This window comes from Salvelinus alpinus, chromosome 5, assembly GCF_045679555.1.
Source record: "Salvelinus alpinus chromosome 5, SLU_Salpinus.1, whole genome shotgun sequence".
Classification (NCBI taxonomy): domain Eukaryota; kingdom Metazoa; phylum Chordata; class Actinopteri; order Salmoniformes; family Salmonidae; genus Salvelinus; species Salvelinus alpinus.
The window spans coordinates 36,178,944-36,201,151 of NC_092090.1; the positions used below are offsets into that span (position 1 = coordinate 36,178,944).

A 22,208-nucleotide genomic window follows, 5' to 3' on the forward strand; every position below is an offset into this window, starting at 1 on the left:
AGGCTCATTTTGAGTGATGGATGGCAGCCTCTGTCTCGCCAACTCCCAGCTTTTAGCTACAGTACATACATAAACTTTGACTCAACAACAAGGATTGTGTCCATCCCCCCTGGATTATAAACTCCTCAGTTGTGCCCAATTTAGAAAGACACATTTGGAATATAGGAAATGGCTTAACAGTGAGTTCCAAAAGTATTGGGACAGGGACAAATGTGTTGTTGTTTTGGCTTTGTACTCCAGCACTCCAGCACTGGATTTGAAATAATACAATGACTATAAGGTTAAAGTGCAGACTGTCGGCTTTAATTTGAGGATATTTGAGGGTATTTTCATCAGCATACTAAGCTGACAGTCTGCACTTTAACCTCACGGTCATTTTATCATTTAAAATCCAAAGTGCTGGAGTACAGAGCCAAAGCAACAACAAAATAGTCGGTCCCAATACTTTTGGAGCTCACTGTATATCATCACCTATTCATTATGCTTCTTATACAGACGTAGGATCTTAATTTGAGCCAGTTTGCTACAGCAGGAAAATAATCCTGCAGTAACAGGAAATGTGAATTATGATGTGTATTGTAATTAATGGATATTTTTGTAGGGGTTAATACATTTTTCGTAAGGGAAAAATCAAGTCTGAAACCTCAACCACTACACGTTTTAAAGGAAAGTTATCCTGCAACAGGGTGATCAAATTAAGATCCTACATCTGTACTGTGCATTTGCTTTTATAGCAAACTATTATGTCCATGATTCTGCAGTTGTCTTCATTAGCTTTTTCCACAAATTTACAAAACGGAGTAATATTTATGAAAGGAACTTTGAATCTATATGAAAAACACTTTTCACTTGACTTCACAAATCGAGAGGATGTTGCAGTTTTGTGCAGCTGGATCCTCCCACAGCTCTGACTGTAGGACTGTGCCTATTACATTCAAACATGAGCATTTCTTAGGAAGCTTCAGTTAGGATATCAGTCATAAAAGATTGATGTTCTTGGTCATCAGCCGTCCCCAGGGTAATGAACCTGTAACTCCATGTGCTTTATTATGATTCATTAGAAACCATTACACTTCATCATTCTTCTTCTCAATTCACACACATCTGAATCTCTTAATTATTAATTGTATAAAACAAATGACTTAATGCGGCTGATGAAACGTCATCAGCACGTGCCCATAAGGTGCCAATTGCTTTCCTGAGGAGACTGAACAGAGAATGTCATTTAGCTACTCCCCATTCCATCACTGAACTGATATGTGCCACTCTGAAAGCATTAACACAATTTGTGAAACATCTAGCAGCTTGTAACCAACGCTCATTTTCTGAAATAGAACAGCACCACCATTCACAGCACGTCGAGTTGGGCTATTGAACTTTCCCCAAAGATCGATGAGGGACACATTTTGCTCAAGGATAAACAAAACACTAGTGCGCTCAGCCAAAAAGAACAACTATTTCAAGGGCAAGGTGTTGTGCTTCAAGGCAGCAAACAAGGTTCTCTCAGAACACAATCTACTTGACCTGAACTGGGACTGCATGGTGCTGGAGTGGTTATTATAAACAAATGTACCATTGTATTATAAAAATCTAATTCAGTCATGTTTATTCATACTTTTTTTTCCAAATTCTGCTGCATGTATTATTCTTATATTTGCTGAAAAATGTATCTTAGTAGAGATCTCATGTGCTTTTTTATTCAGTGAGATTCTATAGTACCTGGAGTTCCACTCCCTCAGACAATGTTTAGTATGCTGCTGTTCACTATGGGAGAAGATTAGAATGGAGACTGCTGCTTGAGGGGAACTACAGCGGCATTATGGAAAACAATGAGGAAGCAAAATGGCCAAGTAAAGATAACACCCTCCATTCTCTACTTACCTCTGCTTGGGTTGTAATGAAATCAATGTCTCTGAGTATAATGACACTCAATGCTTTCCCTCTGAATGGGATGACCATCAAAGTGTCTTTATAAAATCTTGAGAGCTGGTAGCTCTGCAGTGTCTACCCAGAATACCAAAATTGGTTCTGTGAAAGTTCCCAGAACATTTGTTAAGGTGCGGCAAATGTTCTCATAACACAAACACTGTCCAGTTGTGCTGATGATTATACAATGTTTGTATAAAACATTCGCCTGATGTTGCAAGAATGTTCCCAGAACACATTGTCTGCGTTATTCCATAACCGGGAAACCTAATGAGAATGTTTGTGGAATGTTCTGTGGTGGTTGTTAGATGTTTTAGTGAATGTTAGGAGAACATTCCAAGGATATTTCATTTAAAACATTTTATCAAAAACAATATTTGAATGAATGCTTTTGGGATGTTATCATCCTAATGTTAGGAATGTTCCCAGTTTGCTGGATCGCTACAAATGCTTTCTCAAAGGTTCTTCAGTCGATCTCGGTGGAGCGCAATCCCCATAGCTTTGTGTTGTAATGAGTGTACTGATTGAAAAAATGTAGGCAGGGAGGCCTTCTGTCCCATTCTCTGTGGATCCATTAGTGTTTACAGTAAGTCATTACTCCCAGGTGGACTGTTTAGTGTGGTGTTACACATGGTGAAATGTGTGATTATTGGATTATGGCTGCCAGCCATACACAGCACAGTAGTTGTTGTGCTTAGGGGTCCCTCTTTTCCTGGCCTGTAGTCATACCATCTGGTGAATATTGCGAGAGATGACTGATAGCACGTCAGATGCAAACAAGCAGGTGCCTGGTGGGGGTGTGCAGAGTCATTTACCACATCTCTCTGCTTTATAATGATGCAGCAGAACGCTGAGACTTGAACAAGGGCACTTTGGAAGAGTCTATCTTCTTCATACTGTAGGCATTTCTCTGGAAGTTTACACAGCTCATTAAAGTGTATTTAATGTTCTTTGTAATTGACTGAAACCTTTGGATTGGCTGGCATTTCATCGGCTGCTATTCCCGAATGTGTGATTACTCTGAATGTAACGATTTCCTGTCCTGTAGAGTGAATTGTAATGTTTCAGGTTAAGTCAGTGGTACCTCAGAGTTGTTTCACCTGCGTGGTAACTGGAACTATCTTTCCGCTGACGTCAGTTGATATCAGGTGGTTGACCTCATGTTTCCTTCAGTTGGAGACTTGGCATGTTGATTAGTAGCCCTTTACACTCGTACCCCTATACAGGTTGAAATGGCAGATTTGGACACTAAGTGCCTAAATTGGAACGTAGTGGCTGCACAGTTACATGCTATACATGACGTCAGAATTCAGGGTCTTTACAGCTCATTATGGGTTTTGAATGACTGCCGTTCTGAATTTGAGCACCGTGCACAACATGTTTTTCTTCTCATTGACAAAAGTTGTGACAACATTTCAGTTTACATAATATGTATATTCACTTTTCAATTCACATTAGCAACGGAACGTCATGTGTCGCAAGAGGGTTCGGCAACGGACATTTTACCATAAATATTACTATGAACTATCCCAGTAGACTATAGCCACAACCAATATGCTTCAACTATGCAAGCGACTTTATCTTAACCAGATTACACGTTTGAAAAATGGAACCAAACCACATTATACTCTTGAATAAGGCAACAATTCACAAGCATGTGCAGACAATAAGTTGGGCCAGTAACCGAAAGGCTGCTGGTTCAACTCCGAGCCGGTAAGGTGGAAAAAGCAAGGTAGTTAACCCCCAACAAAAACAGCTCCCCGGGCACCGATGATGTGGACGTCGATTAAGGCAGCCCCCCGCACCTCTCTGATTCATGCATTCAATTGTGCAACTGACTAGGTATCCCCTTTCCCTACACAATACATTTTAGCTTCAAGACATAAGCACAGTTGGTAAAAGCATGTCTTTATCAAGTAACTTTAGCCTATCAAAAATGAAAGTTTAGGCCTACTACCCCCCCCCCCTCTCATACGAATATAAAAGTACAGTAGGCCTACCTTAAGTCAGGCTTCATTTTTATCAATATCATGCAAATAATTTGGTCTACATGTGGTAAAATGGCTCTAGGGTATCACGTTTCAGGTAAGACCCAGATGCAGACAGTGTCGAAGTAACACAAGTATATTACTAGTATAGGGGGCAGGCAAAACGACAGGTCAAGGGCAGGCAGAGGTCAGTAATCCAGATAGGGTACAGAACGGCAGGCAGTCTCAGGGTCACAGCAGGCAGGGGTCAATAATCCAGTGTTGTGTGGCAAGGTACAGAATGGCAGGCAGGGTCAGGGTAGGCAGAATGATCAAAACATGGAAAAACTAGAAAACAGGAACTAGAACAGCCAGGCGCAAGGGGGAAAACGCTGGTAGGTTTCACAAAACTGGCAACAGACAGAGAACACAGGTATAAATACACTGGAGATAATGGGGAAGATTGGCGACACCTGGAGGGGGGTGGAGACAAGCACAAAGACAGGTGGAACAGATCAGGGTGTGGCATAGGGCAGTTTAGGACTTTAATGTTGAATGTGTTCAGTGAGAATTGCAACTGTTTGGATTGAATGTAAATCATTTTATTTGTGGTGTTTGAAGCTGTAATGTTGATTCTGTAATTTGTAGTTTTATTTGTATTTAATTTGTACTGATCATTTTGATTTGTTGTATTGCTGACCCTAGTTTCCTTTACAATGATTCCTCTGTATATATATCATACATACATACATACATACATACATACATACATACATACATACATACATACATACATACATACATACATACATACATACATACATACATACATACACAAGTAAAATAAAAGCAAATTATGACTGAAAACGTGAGTATACTATATAAGCAAATTCACTGGGGAGTTGCGATGAGCTGTTTTATATGGACCCCATACCCGCCACCCCAAAAAAGAAATGCATTGATATGCCTCAGGATTTTCCAACTCTTGCGCAATTAATCTGTGCTTCAGGCTTATCAACTTCAGCCTAGAACAGCTGCAGATAGCCTAAATCCCATCTGGGCTGGTCAGGGGAAACGAAGCGGTAACGTCATGTATTTATAGCCTAAGCTATGCATTTATGGCCTAATATACGCCCATTTTATTTGTATTCTGCGAGAATGTGATCAAATTTGGTTTATATTCAAGTCCTTTTTTATATTTTTTGTTGTTGACTGGAATTAATCAATCAACACAATAGTGATGGCATGCTGTATTAATAACTTAATTACAGATGCCAAGGTCTACACGATGCAAACCTGCATACAGCGCGCTCAGCCCTGTTATTAGTTATTTGTCCAATCGCAGTTGTTGTCTCTGTCTGTGTGAAGGACATGTACATCTGTAAATTTGTTAGTTATAAAATACAATTTATATGAACAAGTACAATGTTTCTGCTGTTTTTCCAGGAGTTTAATGTTTTCATTCTCCCTATGGCCAGGAGTTTTTCCAGGAGTTTAATGTTTTCATTCTCCCTATGGCCAGGAGTTTTTCCAGGAGTTTAAAAAACAACATCTGATTTAGAAAAATGATCTGGTCCCATCATAACCCATATACAACCGTTTTCTACAGCTGAGTAATTGTCTACAACTAGGGTCCGGAGTTGGTTAGGTTACCAGATCAGGAAAAACACTGGGCCCCAGAAACAATTTTCCCACCCCACCACTCTGGGATCATTGGATGAGTGCCCACCCTGAGATTGGAAGGTTGGGAGTTTGATCCTCTGGCCAAGTTATACCAAACACTGTAAAAATGGGAACTGACTTGGGCTCCCGAGTGGCACAGCAGTCTAAGGCACTGCATCTCAGTGCAAGAGGCGTCACTACAGTCCCGGGTTCGAATCAAGGCTGTATCACATCTGGCCCTGATTGGGAGTCCCATAGTGCGGCGCATGATTGGCCCAGCGTCGTCCGGGTTTGGCCAGGGTAGGCTGTCATTGTAAATAAGAATTTGTTCTTAACTGACTTGCCTAGTTAAATAAAAAATTGAATAAAAAATTGTCTCTGCTTGACACTCACCATTAAGGGGATTGGTGGTAAGGCCCTGCTATAGACTAGTGTCCTGTCCAAGGGGTTTACTTGTACATCAAGCTGCCTCATGCTACAGAAACAGGAGATAGGCTCCTATGTGCTGTTCCAGCAGGCTACTTACTTTACTCTGGGACCTGTGATGCCACCTCTGAGATCACCACACAATGTTAAAAATCCTTTTTGTATGATCTACTATTGACATTATACATTTATTTTGGTGGTGGGGATGGGCTTCCATAGTTTTACGTGGCTCAGTGCAGGTAAAAACTCAAAATCAGTCTCAAATATTAGGAAAATGTCTATACATTTCAGCTGTTTCAAAAGTATTGCTATAGGAGTGTTGGGCTGAACAAAGCAATTCTGTTCACAGCCTTGCTTCAAGGTGGGCAACTGTCGGGCGAGCGTTGTGCACTCCCTCTGAAGGTAGATGTAGAGATGTAGAATGTTTGCAAGTTCACATTATTAAAAACAGTATAGCCAAGGGTATTCTCTCAACCTCCAGAGAATCTGTCGTAGTGTGAAAAGGGTCAAAGTTGCCCCCACCACTCCTGCTAATTGGGCAACTTTTGCAACTTTTTTGTTGTTTGTATGAGTGATGGAAATGGTGTTTGCATATGACAAGGACTCAATGTATTTGGAAAGATGAGATTTTGAGGATTATAATAAATGCTGCTTTGATGTCATACAAGCAATCCAAATGTGCACTTCACATTTCCATATCATAAAACTCATGTAAAATACAGTGGTTTGTGATCAGTTGCAAGATGCCATGGCATTATACACTGGGGTGTCCTAAACAGAATGAGCCTATGTTTGTTGTATTGTGAATACCTTTTTTTCCACAGACCACACATAGAATGGAGTCATGCACTTATGACTCCATTCTATGCGTACACAAATGACAATCTGCTTCTCTGAATTGCCTTGTGAAAGCCTAACACTGTAAGAATATATTTTATAATTTAGCTAGTCATGCTGGCAATAGAACAAGCTTTCAAATTATGCCCACCCTAACTCAGCTTCTGATTTGTAATGGACCGTTTTTGAATTGAGTAAACAACAGCAGTATTTGTGTGACGGCGGGGATGCAGGTCTGTGTTCAAAACAACTACAAGTATGCTCGCTCTAGTTCCTTAACGGCACATCTAGGAGAGCAATAAAAAGCACCTTATAGTTGAAGACTCTTCTTTGAGTCATAAAAGTGCATTGAAATAACTTAGGAACTGTGCAGACTTCGGAGAGGTGTGTGGCCATTTTGAGACACCAGATAGACCTCTTACTCAAACCCTTGTAATTATGTTGCATCTACCCCAAAGTTCCCATGAATATTCTTATCATATTACTGAATGTATCCAGAGTATTTACAGATTTTGTTATTAACAAATGCGGGCAAAAAGTACAGTAAATAAAATCAACAGTGTAATGTTTGGATTGAGTCTTGTGTCAGGTGAACTGTTGTGTCCTCACCTTTAGTGACTAACACTAATTTCCCCATAATCTCCAAATTGTTCCCTTTTAATTGCTACCATGGTTATGCATACAGTATGCTTTCCATGTTTCTTCTGTAAGAAACATTTTAATTTAGCCCTATAGGCCAATACCCATGAGTTGTAAGGGGTTAGAGAAAAACAGTCTTTGGTTGACCTCTATAGCAACACTTTACAAGCCGTGGCACTATGCCACCATCTTTATTTAGGCCCATTCATTTCCATAAACCTACAGTTTGTGTGACTTGTTGGTTTGTCGAAAAGTTAAATACTGTATTGAGGCCAAAGGCACCCCAACTGTACCCAATTCCTGCTCTTACTTTCACGCTTTTGATAGAATTGCGGTCTGATTCTTCAGGATTGCAATATCCCCTCATGTACAGCGAGCCCTATGGAACCCTACAACTGGAGGCAAGTTCTTTGGTCTAGTGATCAAAGCAGTGGAGCATGAGTGCTTTTGGCTGCCTCCCCCTACCCTTAAATACCCCAAGGTGGATAAGATGGAGTCTATTGGGTGTGGTGTAGGCTATGTATCATCCGTAGCCTTTCTTACTTACCTCACCAGAGATTGAGGAAACTCAAGGTTTAACACATTATTGTGTGCATATGCATGTTTGCGTGTGTGTGTGCCTAATCATGTGTGTTTGTGTGCATTCATGCCTTGTGTCTGTGTGTCTCCTTTTTAGATGAGCTGAAGGAGAAGCTACAGGACTTTGTGTCTGAGACCAACAGCCAGCGTCCCGGCTTCATCAAGGTGGTGCGCCATGATAAGCAGGAGGGTCTGATCCGCTCCAGGGTGAGTGGGTGGAGGGCGGCCACTGCTCCGGTTGTGGCCCTGTTCGACGCCCACGTGGAGTTCAACATAGGCTGGTGAGTCACATGACATACACACACAGTACATTAACTTCTTATGGCTGCAGTCCCGGTAACGGGACCGATATGACAACAGCCAGTCCAAGTGCAGGGCGCCAAATTCAAAACAACAGAAATCTCATAATTAAAATTCCTCAGACATTCATGTGTCTTATATCATTTTAAAGGTCATCTTGTTGTTAATCCCACCAAGTGTCCGATTTTCAAAAAGGCTTTTCAGTGAAAGCACTACAAACAATTATGTTAGGTCACCACAAAACCACAATAAGCATAGCCATTTTTTCCAGCTAAAGATAGCTTCACAAAAACCAGAATAGAGATAAAATGAATCACTAACCTTTGATTATTTTCATCAGATGACACTCATAGGACTTCATGTTACACAATACATGCATGTTTTGTTTGATTAAATTCATATTTATATAAAAAAATCTGAGTTTACATTGAGGCGACAAGATTCACTAAATGCAAAAACATCAAGTGACTTTGCATAGCCCATCGTTTCAACAGAAATACTCATCATAAATATAGATGATAATACAAGTTATACACATTGAATTATAGATATACCTCTCCTTAATGCAACCGCTATGTCAGATTTCAAAAAAACTTTACGGAAAAAGAAATGCACGCTATAATCTGAGACGGCGCTCAAAAATAGCAAACCACAGCTGCAAAGATGGCGTCACCATAAACACAAAAATACATGATAAATATTCCATTACCTTTGATGATCTACATCAGAAAGCACACCAGGAATTCCAGGTCCACAATAAATGTTTGTTTTGTTAGAAAAAATACGTTATTTATGTCCAAATACCTTCTTTTGTTAGCGCATCTGGTTTACATATCCAAACGCTAATTCTGGTCAGCGTTATATCGGACAAAAACTTCAAAATGTGATATTACCGGTTGAAGAAACATTTCAAACTAAGTACTGAATCAATCATTAGGATGTTTTTAACATATAGCTTTAATAAAGTTCCAACCGGAGTATTCGTTCTTGTCTGCGTGAGCAATGGAACGTCAGTGGCTTACATGAAGAAAAAGCATGATCAGGAAATGGCTGCTTGATGGACACCTGACTGATTCTGCTCTCATTCTCTCCCACAACATCATATAAGTCTCATTTAAATTTCTATTGATGGTTGACATCTAGTGGAACCCCTAGGCAGTCATTAATAGCTCAAGTGGACAACATCATTAATAGCTCAAGTGGATTTCTTTAGGGACTCTGGTGAATACACACAGGCTCAGATTTCTGACTTCCTGTTTTGATTTCAACTCAGGATCTTGCCTGCCAATATGAGTTCTGTTAATCTCACAGACATAATTCAAACAGTTTTAGAAACTTTAGAGTGTTCTATCCAATAATAATAATAATATGCAAATATTAGGAACTATGACTGAGGAGCAGGCCGTTTTGATATGGGCACCTTTCATCCAAGCTACTCAATACTGCCCCTTCAGCCATAAGAAGTTCATTAACACACTTCCTTACACTGATTTGTGAGGCATATGGGTTCTCAGCTACAGCACTCTATGGCCATGCTCAAAGCCACATTTGATCGAAGACTTAAAAAAATATATATATTTAACCAGGTAGGCCAGTTGAGAAAAAGTTCTCATTTACAACTGCGACCTGGCCAAGACAAAGCAGTGCGACAAAAACAACAGAGTTACACATGGGATAAACAATCGTACAGTCAATAACACAATAGAAAAATCTGTATACAGTGTGTGCAAATGAAGTAAGGCAATAAATAGGCCAACAGTGGCGAAGTATTTACAATTTAGCAATTTACACTGGAGTGATGTATGTGCAGATTAGGATGTGCAAGTAGAAATACTGGTGTGCAAAAGAGCAGAAAAACAAATCTGGGGATGAGGTAGGTAGTTGGTTGGTTGGGCTATTTACAGATGGGCTGTGTACAGCTGCAGCGATCGGTGAGCTGCTCTGACATCTGACGCGTAAAGTTAGTGAGGGAGATATGTCTCCAACTTCAGTGATTTATTTGATTTATTATTATTTTTATTTTTTTTGCAATTCGTTCCAGTCATTGGCAGCAGAGAACTGTAAGGAAAGGCGGCCAAAGCAGGTATTTGGTTTTGGGGATGACCAGTGAAATATACCTGCTGGAGCGTGTGCTACGGGTGGGTGTTGCTATGGTGACCAGTGAGCTGAGATAAGGCAGAGCTTTACCTAGCAAAGACTTATAGACCAAACCCACTGACCTGGAGCCAGTGGGTTTGGCGACGAATATGTAACGAGGACCAGCCAACGAGAGCATACAGGTCGCAGTGGTGGGTAGTATAAGGGGCTTTGGTGACAAAACGGATGGCACTGTGATAGACTGCATCCAATTTGCTGAGTAGAGTGTTGGAGGCTATTTTGTAAATGACATCGCCGAAGTCAAGGATCGGTAGGATAGTCAGTTTTATGAGGGTATGTTTGGCAGCATGTGTGAAAGAGGCTTTGTTGGGAAATAGGAAGCTGATTCTAGATTTAATTCTGGATTGGAGATGCTTAATGTGAGTCTGGAAGGAGAGTTTACAGTCTAGCCAGACACCTAGGTATTTATAGTTGTCCACATATTCTACGTTGGAACCGTCCAGAGTAGTGATGCTAGTCGGGCAGGCGGGTGCGGGCAGTGATCGGTTGAAGAGCAGGCATTTCATTTGACTTTTGCCTCCTGAGGTATAGCTAAGAGTTGCCAGTGTGGTGGCATGACATGTTGTCTATGATGACAGTGTGGCAGGAAGTGTGTGAGGCCTACTGTAGGCCCTACACATACTTCCCTGGGGTACAACGATCATTGCTCTGACAGAGTTCTCATACCGTCGAATTGTGGTTTCAACAGCCTGACCCAAATCTGTCAGGGCGGTTTGAACAGCATCCAAAATATTTCTGTTTTTAATCTGTGCTGATTCGGTATTAAACCTACATAGCACAAATAGCATCCCTCAGTAATGCTGTTACCTAGATGTGCACTTGCTACAGGCTGATTCATTGTTTGTCTGAATACTTGGCAGGAGCGCCTACGCACATGGTTTGTTCAGAATACAATAGATTCATTTTCCAACTCAGCTTCTACAAACTAATCTTTTTTTTAGTGTCACACACTAGATAGGTGCAGTGAAATTTGTTGTTTTACAGGGCCAGCCATAGTAGTACAGCATCCCTGGAGCAAACTAGGGTTAAGTGCCTTGCTCAAGGGCACATCAACAGATTGTTCACTTTCTTGGCTCAGGTATTCGAACCAGCAACCTTTCGTTTACTGGTCCAATGCTCTAACCGCTAGGCTACCTGCCACCCTGTCTCTACTTGTAACTATCGATGTGTGGCTAATCCAAGCCTTTACTGAGCATGATTGCACAACTATTGTATACTGTTTGCATTGTTTTTTGTGCTCATTTGGAGTAGTATGAATCATTAACACATCTATGCTCTATTCTCACATTTCTGTTTTCTCAGTGGCTTAATTTTTACATATACATTTTAGTCATTTAGCAGACGCTCTTATCCAGAGCGACTTATAATTAGTGCATTCATCTTAAGCTAGCTGGGTGAGACAACCACATATTACAGTCATCGCAAATACATTTTTCCTCAATAAAGTAGTTATCAGCAAAGTCAGTGCTAGTAGGATAATACAAATTATTTATTTATTTTTGACCCTTAGTTACAATGGACCCTGGATCTTTTTTAGGGGTTGTTACAGAAAGCTAATTGCGGAGTTTTTATTTATTGCACATGGTCCTCATTTACATGTGTAGGGTAGGTAATTGAGCTTCTCATGTACTAAAACTTAATTGCATTCTACTATGTGTTTGAAGGGCTGAGCCTGTTCTCATGAGAATTCAGGAGGACAGAACACGCATAATCTCGCCGTCGTTTGATAACATCAAATACGACACGTTTGAGATTGAAGAGTACCCACTGTCTGCTCAGGGCTTCGACTGGGAGCTGTGGTGCCGCTACCTCAACCCACCCAAGTCCTGGTGGCACCAGGCCAACAACAGTGCTCCAATTAGGTAGGTAGAAATATGGGGACTTATGAATATATTTTCTTTCAGCTCTTTTGTATGCAGGCAGAATGTGATGGTTGCGTTGTTTCATAACAGCTGTGTTTTCTGATTTACAAGGCAAATGTATACATATAGTATACATGCCAATTAAGTATCCAGGTGTATTAGAATATACTGTAAGTCATGCGAACACAATATTCTTTTGATTGATAGATATATATATATACATTTTATTTGGGGTAAAACAGTTTGTACAAATGAAAAAATACAGTATTTAAGTACAAGATACCGAAAGGATGACACATGAAAGCGTAAAAACACTTATTTCCTCTTGTAGGACAAAAACAGGATATAACACATTGAAATATACATTGATTGATTTAATTTGTTCATGCCTCCAAGTTATTCTTTTTTTAGTTCAGCAAAGTATCCAGTAGGTTGACTAACACATGTAAATACATTTTGTATCTACTCCATGTGTGATGGTGTAGGAGCCCTTCTCTGATTGGCTGCTTCGTGGTGGACAGGCTGTACTTTGAGGAGATTGGCCTGCTTGACGAGGGGATGGAGGTGTATGGGGGCGAGAACGTGGAGCTGGGGGTCAGGGTGAGTAATAACGCCACATCCAGCAGGCACAGGGAATCGTTCATTTAGGTAATGGCTCTGATCCTGGAGAATTAACAGCGATAATAATCCACACTGTTTTTGGCAGCCCTACCTTTTAGAGTTTGGCCTCCCTCTACTTTTTATGTAAAGTGTCCTCTGGCTCAAAGCTTTGTGCGGTCTGTAATTAGAACACATTAACAATGTATAGTAAGAGGACTAGGAGGAGTTATACCACCCCAAACTCATTAAAAAATATATATATTTCAGTCTTTAAAGGCCCCCTTATTTCCTAGCAAAGAAAAATATGTCAGATTTAAATCAACACCTTTTATACACTTCAAAGAGTGCTTTGGGTTGTGCCAGTTATATTTATCTGTGTTAATCTTACGTCATATTTCCAGACTGTCGAGCATACCGCCAGTCAAGTATATTCCCTGTATGTGTGAGTGACGGTCCATTCCCCTGCCTCAGCTCTGTCTCCGAGCCAGAGTCGGTGTGATCTCAGCAGTACAATGAGCAGATGGGCCCGACTTCCCCAGGGAGGTCTAATAATAACCCTGCTATACTCACTGTACATATACCGCCACTAAAACAGCAATCAACTCCAACAATAACACCCAGAGACGGGACAAACAGTCTTCCTCCAGCTGTACTCTGTAGATTACAGGAGGGAGAGAGAGAGAGAGAGATGTGATGCTAAAGTGGGGAAATATCCATCCTCGGTAATGACAGAGATGTAATCATCAGTCACTCTTTAGGAAAGAGAAGGAGATTAGTCCCATAAGTCATTTTCCTCCAAAACATTACATGCTTTTAGGATTTGGGGCTTGATAATGGCCCCGCTGATTGCTTTCTGCTGAAAATGTTGGTAATTTTTATCACCTACATAATACATCAGTGTCCTGCATACTGCTATGTACAAACAGTTGATGAATAATTTCAGTTAACTCTACCTCTAAAAAGAGAGACAAAGGAAATCTGTGCCTCCAGATGTGCTGCTTGAACCCCATGCTGTTTTAATGGCTGGGGTCTGTATCTGGACTGAGTCCTATAGGAAGTGACCCCTGGTCCTTGGATGGAGGGTTAATGTGGCGTAGCCTGCAGCCCTCGTCTGTCCTGGATGTGTGGACTGATGGGAGGCATTGGTCTGACAGAAGGTGATGCAGTGAATTGAGAGCTGCAGGACTGGAGCCCATAGATGCCCTGGAACTGATCCCAGATCAGCAAGCGCACTGAGCTCCAGCAGGGTCGGCCTGGTGCAGCATATTGGTCCTGCCTGCAGACCACCTGCTTGCACACACTTAGGCTGACAGCAGAACAGCGCTAAGGGACATTCACAGAGATACTCACACACAAGGCCAACACTGCTGCACAGCGCAGGGGACTTCTCTGGTCCAGGCTTGGGCGTAATCTGTAGGGGGATGTCCTGGGTGTATCAGGATGACAGCTGCACCATGTTCACATTCTGTCACTGGAAGAAAATATACAAGGATCATGAAATGTCATGTGAATGGCATTTACAATGAATGGTGTTCATTTATTTATTGTATGTGTCAGAGTTTTAACGTAATCGTCCCCTGTGCGCTGCTTTAGCTTGCAGAATGTGTTGCTAGGGAATGGAAATAGAGGAGCTAGAGGGCACAACGTGTTTCTGTCCTTTCTGATGAAAAACCCAGCTGTAGACGGCGGCCAAATCTAAATTATATTTCTGAAAGATAATCCCTCAAATTTAATTTGGTAATTAAAGCAGAAATGTACTTTGTTGTGCTAGATGGTGAGAATTAGGGTTTAATATTTTCCCGGTATTTTACAAATGTTCCGTCCTGAGCATAAATCATTTTTCACCCGGGTAACCTGGAATTTCCAGCCAAAACCGGGAGTGTCATTCAAAAGCATTATAAAGTATATAAATTGGCCTATGTCTGGATTTGGAGCTTTGATCGAAAATTCAAGCCTGAGCCATTTAAATAAATTTTATGAGCCCTACATTAAAGACATTTAATGAGCACATGCCCAAAAAAGGCCAAATGATTGTGCCGTTCAGTTTCTTTGCAATTTCTCGCATGGAATAGCCATCATTTCTCAGAACAAGAATAGACTGACGAGTTTCAGAAGAAAGGTCTTTGTTTCTGGCCATTTTGAGCCTGTAATCAAACCCACAAATGCTGATGCTCCAGATACTCAACTTATCTAAAGAAGGACAGTTTTATTGCTTCTTTAATCAGAACAACAGTTTTCAGCTGCGCTAACATAATTGCAAAAGGGTTTTCTAATGATCAATTACCCTTTTAAAATGATAAACTTGGATAAGCTAACACAATGTGCCATTGGAACACGGGAGTGATGGTTGCTGATAATGGGCCTCTATGTCTATGTAGATATTCCATTAAAAAATCAGCTGTTTCCAGCTACAGTAGTCATTTACAACCATAACAATATCTACACTGTTTCTGATCAATTTTATGTTATTTAAATGGACAACAAATGTGCTTTTCTTTCAAAAACAAGGACATTTCTAAGTGACCCCAAACTTTTAAACGGTAATGTAAGCTACTGCACATTACTCACGACAGAAAACATAACATAAAAGCCCATATGTAGCTAGCTATATGCTCTCTTGGGTAAATAAATGAAACTAGCTCCAGTAGGCTAATCCTTTTGATTGCGAACTGTATTACTGTTTTGTATTATACTGTAGACTATTATACTGACCTCGTTCAAACCATGAAAAGCAAGGAGAGAACATCCAATTCTGGTGCAGCACATGCGGCCTACAAAGTTACAAGTATAGGCTAAATCATTTTGAAATATAATGGGGCCTATTTTTCAAATTACTAGGCTGGCACATATATACCTTCCATAATATTTCCCCTTAATGTTATTCGTCTACCTCCTCTTTCTCTCTATTTTTGCTTCATTCCTTCCTCGCTTTTAACAGTTAAATGAAATAAGTTTTGTTGTCCATCATTCTATTGACAGAATTAGATGCAGAAGGCTTTCACTTCTCTTCACGAAGATTGAATGATTGAGTCTGAATAAATAACTGCTATAACCTACCGCCATATCACGTTCACTCTTCTGGCTGCTATATTTAACATTCAGCAAACAAGAGCTTCTGTCCCTCTTTGAATAGTCTATTGGTATAAGAATAGCTAATCCAGCAAACTATTCTAGTCTAGATTTTCCTGCATGGAACTCCAAGAGCTAAGGAGCGTTTTTTAAGGAGAGACCAGCGAGCACAGGTACGTGTGTATCGCGCAAGAGACGGACGCTATAAGTTAGAAGCTTATTATGCATAACCCATCATTAATTAGCTAAGTATAAGGCTAATACTGCATTGAATGTATTACCTGAAGATGTAGGCTATGACATCTTCGAAAAGTATTCAGACCCCTTGACATTTTCAACGTTTTGTTTTAAAATCCTCATCAATCTACACACAATACTCCATAATGACAAAGCAAAAATAGATTTTTTGAAATGTTTGCTAATTTAAAAAAAAATCAACTGAAATATCACATTTCCATAAGTATTCAGACGCTTTACTCAGTACTTCGTTGAAGCAGCGATTACAGCCTCGAGTCTTTTTGGGTATGACGCTACAAGCTTGGCACACCTGTATTTGGGGAGTTTCTCCTATTCTTCTCTGCAGATCCTTTCAAGCTCTGTGAGGTTGGATGGGGAGTGTTACTGCACAGCTATTTTCAGGTCTCTTCAGAGATGTTCAAGTCCAGGCTCTGGCTGGGCCAATCGAGGACATTCAGAGACTTGTCCTGAAGCCACTCCTGTGTTGTCTTGGCTGTGTGCTTAGGGTTGTTGTCCTGTTGGAAGCTGAACCTTCGCTCTGGAGCAGGTTTTCATCAAGGATCTCTCTGTACTTTGACTCCATTCATCTTTCCCTTGATCCTGACTAGTCTCCCAGTCCCTGCCGCTGAAAAACATCCCCACAGCATAATGCTACCACCACCATGCTTCACCCTAGGGATGGTGCCAAGTTTCCTCCAGATGTGACACTTGGTATTCAGGCCAAAGAGTTTAATCTTGGTTTCATCAGACCAGAGAATCTTGTTTCTCATGGTCTGAGATTCTTTAGGTCCCTTTTGGCAAACTCCAAGCGGGCTGTCATGTGGCTTCCGTCTGGCCATTCTTCCATAAAGACCTGATTGGTGGAGTGCTGCGGAGATGGTTGTCCTTTTCGAAGGTTCTCCTAACTCCACAGAGATATTCTGGAGCTCTGTCAGAGTGACCATCGGGTTCTTGGTCCCCTCCCTGACCAAGGCCCTTCTCCCCCAATTGCTCAGTTTGGCCAGGTGGCCAGCTCTAGGAAGAGTCTTGGTGGTTCCAAACTTCTTCCATTTAAAAAGGATGGAGGCCACTGTGTTCTTGGGGACTTTCAATGCTGCAGACATTTTTTGGTGCCTTTCCCAGATCTGTGCCTCGACACAATCCTGTCTCGGAGCTTTACGGACAATTCCTTCGACCTCATGCCTTGGTTTTTCAACTGGGGGACCTTATACAGACAGGTGTGTGCCTTTCCAAATCATGTCCAATCAATTGAATTTACCACAGGTGGACTCTAATCAAGTTGTAGAAACATCTCAAGGATGATCAATGGAAACAGGATGCACATGAGCTCAATTTCAAGTCTCATAGCAAAGGGTCTGAATACTTATGTAAATTAGGTATTTATGAAGTTTTTATTATTACTTTGCAAAAAAATTCTAAAAACCTGTTTTCACTGTCGTTATTATTGTGTGTAGATTAATGAGGAAAACGTGTTTAATCAATTTTAGAATAAGGCTGTCTTAAACAAAATGTGTAAATAGTCAAAGGGTCTGAATACTTTCCAAATGCACTGTGGATATATATATATCAGAATTAGCTACTGTATTTTGGAGGAGATTTGAAGCCAGGTGAAGATGTGTAAATTAGACGTGCATTCAGTCTTTATATTGCTGTAGCATAGACTATGCGGCAGCAAATGTAGGCCTTCCTGTCATAAGAAAAAAAGTTATGATGAAATGATAGCGCATCTCACAATGTGTGTAGATCTGTCTGAGTGTTGACTTACCATGCAGAGGCCGTAGAGAAACCAGGTTTAGACATTGCATATAATTTAACTGTTCCATTTCATGCTGTTCACATTAATTATTTATTATAATTCACCGGTAACCGGGTTCCCGCCATTCAACCCTATTGAGAATGTATGGCTTTGCATACATATTCTTTAACAACACCTGCACATTTAGGTAAATCAACACATACTGCACAGAATGAATATTAATGTAGCCTATGTGTCACACAGAAGTAATTTACTGAACATCAGGTAAAAAAAATTGTTACGCTCCATAGGCTTTGAGACTGTTTTACTATATTAGTTATTGTAGGCAGGAAATATTCCATAGATTCCAAAGCCAATTGTACGCTGTATGTTGTGAGGTGCTCCGTTCAACACCCTATTCACAATGTTGACACAATAAGCCAATGGCTGGAAAACTGTCATAACACATCCTCTGTGTATACACAGCTCCTGTAACATGAAATGCAGTCATGACATGTAGGAGAGAGAATGAGTGGGTTGTGAAATGGTTTTCCTGAAGAAGGTTCACTGAGGTCATCTGTCTGTATCTGGCGTGTCCATACTCTGCACAATGCCATAAGGGCTGAGAAGATCAGAGGATGATAATGATGATGAGAGCAGTTTGATGTTCTTGAGGACCTTTACTGCACCTCTCCAATCAAAGAGTGATGAAGATTTCTGTCTGTTCTGTCTGTAGTGTATTAACACCAGTTCACTCAGGTCAGGGGAAAAGATCGACATACATGTACGTGACTTTTTTCACAGATTCCTGTTTTGCACCTTCAGTTTGTTTAGTAGAATCTACAGATGGGGCAATGGGACTGTGGGTGTTGACATTGCCAGTTTGTTTGTTTGCCATGGAGAAATGAGCACAGCAAACAGAGGCGAGGAGGTGACTCTGGAAAGCAAGACTGAACGCCTCTGTGAGAGAAAGAGACAGAGTGCCTCATCTTTGGAAGTAGATCACAGCACAGCAGTCACAGACATCATCAATTACATGACTTGCGTCATTGAGCTGTATCACTCCTATAACACTGTAGTCTGACTGTTGTGGTCTGTAACTGTGTGTTGTTCTGTGTGCACTTGTTTCTCTTTCTGGGTCTGTCTGTGTGTATGTATGTATGTATGTATGTATGTGTCCTGTTTCGTATCCCCTGATAGACGACTTAGAGATTTCTGTGGCTGTCCCTGAGTGCTATAAGTAGACAGAGGAAGGTAAACTCCTTGCAGACAGCGGGTGCCGATCTACTCTCCATGCCAGTTCATGCAGTGCTGTGGGCAGCAATGTAGGAAATGATAACATTATGGAATGAGCATTAACTTTCCAGAAAATCTGTCAGAACTCTGGAACTACATCAGAGCTTTGAAGTACATTTTTGCACATAGGACCTGATAAGAGGAGATGTGGAATGAATGTCAGTGTGCAGGAATTCCCAGGATGGAATGCTAGCCCGTTGAAGCCCGGTTAGATGTCGGTTAGTGCTGTGCCGTGGAGGGAGTCGAGAGGAGACGAGAGGCTATGAGCTCTTCAGGGCCAGAGCAGAGAGATAAAAGCAGGCGAAGCACAGATACGCAGAGCCACAGGGGACAAAGAGCAGACAGTTTTATCACAACAGTGAATCACAGCATTACACTACGTCTAAGAAAGAACAGGAGATAAGGCCATATTGTAGGAATGTTGTTACTGACATACTGAATTCTCCCTCTCCCTTTTTCTCATTCGCGCACACTCTCTCTCGCTCGCTTCCTCTTCCCCTCTCTCTCTCGCTCTTGCTGTCTCTCTCTCTCTCGCACTCCTAGCAGCCATTAATCATGGCATTAAGCATAAGGCACTGGGACTCCAAATGTCATCACATATCAGCAATTAAAACTGTTAGACCACTAAGTCAGACACAGCATGTCAGATGTCAGTGAAGCCATGGTGCTCCGTTTTGATGAGGCTTCTGGCAACCTCAGTACTGTGAGGTGTTATCTGGACCAAGGAGTCTCCAGGTTCTCCTCTTCCTGGCTGCATTTGACAGGCTTTTTGGATCAAGTAGAGAGGTGGAGCTCATGTAGCCCTGTCAGCCTCAGAGTAAGAGGCTTCTGATCTGAGTCTTTCTACTGGAGCACCCTCTGGAGCTCTAGATCTGCCCTGGGTCTTTTCCTGCCCGGCAACATAATTAACCAAGTTTTGCTCTGTCTTTTTATGTGTAATACCAGGTGTGGCAGTGTGGGGGCAGTGTGGAAGTCCTGCCCTGTGCCCGTATCGCCCATATAGAGCGTGCCCACAAGCCCTACACTGAGGACCTGACGTCTCACGTGAGACGGAACGCCCTGAGGGTTGCGGAGGTCTGGATGGACGAGTTTAAGAGCCATGTCTATATGGCCTGGAACATCCCTCAGGAGGTGAGAGTTTGTCAGCTGCTAACTGGACCAGGTCTACTGAACCATGTCTAATAGAGGGTGGGCAAGTGGTCAGGGTGGGAATATTGTCTCGCTAGTGGGGATTTGTAAATAAAGAGTGATGTATAGTGTAATACGTTAGTGTACAGGTTTAGGATCTTAATTTGATCACCCTGTTGCAGGAGAACGTTCCTACAATGCAGGACATTTGAAATTTGTAGAGTATTTGAGGTTTAAAAAGGCTTCTGAAGTTTGTAAATTCCACTTTGAAATATCAGACTTAATTTTCCCTTATGAAAAAATGTGTCAACCCCTAAAAAAAAAAAGTGCATTAATTATAATCCACATAATTAAAATGTTCTGTTGCAGCAGGATTCTTTTTCTGCTGTAGCAAACTGGCTCAAATTAAGATCCTACACCTGTATTGTGAAGAGAACTGTTACTGAAGTTATTTTTGTAGGTCCCAATTTGATATGGCATTTTGTGTGGATATATACAGTTGAAGTCGGAAGTTAACATACACCTTAGCCAAATACATTTAAACTCAGTTTTTCACAATTGCTGACATTTAATCCTAGTAAAAATTCCCTGTTTTAGGTCAGTTAGGATCACCACTTTTATTTTGAGAATGTGAAATGTCAGAATAATAGTAGAGAGAGTGATTTATTTCAGATTTTATTTCTTTCATCACATTCCCAGTGGGTCAGAAGTTTACATACACTCAATTAGTAGCATTGCCTTTAAATTGTTTAATTACTTGGGTCAAACGTTTTGGGTAGCCTTCCACAAGCTTCCCACAATAAGTTGAATTTTGACCCATTCCTCATGACAGAGCTGGTGTAACAGTCAGGTTTGTAGGCCTCCTTGCTCTCACATGCTTTTTCAGTTCTGCCCACACATTCTCTATAAGATTGAGGTCAGGGCTTTGTGATGGCCACTCCAATACCTTGACTTTGTTGTCCTTAAGCCATTTTGCCACAACTTTGGAAGTATGCTTGGGGTCATTGTCCATTTGAAAGACCCATTTGCGACCAAGCTTTAACTTCCTGACTGATGTCTTGAGATGTTGCTTCAATATATTCACATATTTTTCTGCCTCATGATGCCATCTATTTTGTGAAGTGCACCAGTCCGTCCTGCAGCAAAGCACCTCCACAACATGATGCTGCCACCCCCTTGCTTCATGGTTGGGATGGTGTTCTTCGGCTTGCAAGCCTCCCCCTTTTTCCTCCAACAATGGTCATTATGGCCAAACAGTTATATTTGTGTATCATCAGACCAGAGGACATTTCTCCAAAAAGTATGATCTTTGTCCCCATGTGCAGTTGCAAACCGTAGTCTGGCTTTTTCTATGGCAGTTTTAGAGCAGTGGCTTCTTCCTTGCTGAGTGGCCTTTCAGGTTATATCGATATAGGACTCGTTTTACTGTGGATATAGATACTTTTGTACCCGTTTCCTCCAGCATCTTCACAAGGTCCTTTGCTGCTGTTCTGGGATTGATTTGCACGTTTCGCACCAAAATACGTTCTTCTCTAGGAGACAGAACACGTCTCCTTCCTGAGCGGTATGACTGCTGTGTGGTCCCATGGTGTTTGTACTTGCGTACTATTGTTTGTACAGATGAACGTGGTACCTTCAGGCATTTGGAAATTGCTCCCAAGGTTGAACCAGACTTGTGGAGGTCTACAATTTTATTTCTGAGGTCTTGGCTGATTTCTTTTGATTTTCCCATGATGTCAAGAAAAGAGGCACTGAGTTTGAAAGTAGGCCTTGAAATACATCCACAGG

General features: G+C 41.2%; 1 protein-coding gene across 2 annotated transcripts in view; it reads left to right on the forward strand.

Annotated features, from left to right (window-relative positions):
- Nucleotides 1–22,208, forward strand: part of LOC139576128 (polypeptide N-acetylgalactosaminyltransferase 18-like) — an 85,285-nt gene that overhangs the window by 41,535 nt on the left and 21,542 nt on the right. The window contains exons 4-7 of one of the 2 annotated variants that reach the window (XM_071401833.1): nucleotides 8,134–8,317; nucleotides 12,158–12,355; nucleotides 12,841–12,955; nucleotides 20,238–20,423. In XM_071401833.1, the coding sequence (XP_071257934.1) occupies nucleotides 8,134–8,317; nucleotides 12,158–12,355; nucleotides 12,841–12,955; nucleotides 20,238–20,423 (683 nt within the window). The remainder of the gene's footprint in view (nucleotides 1–8,133; nucleotides 8,318–12,157; nucleotides 12,356–12,840; nucleotides 12,956–20,237; nucleotides 20,424–22,208) is intronic. The other variant, XM_071401834.1, reaches the window with a different exon arrangement.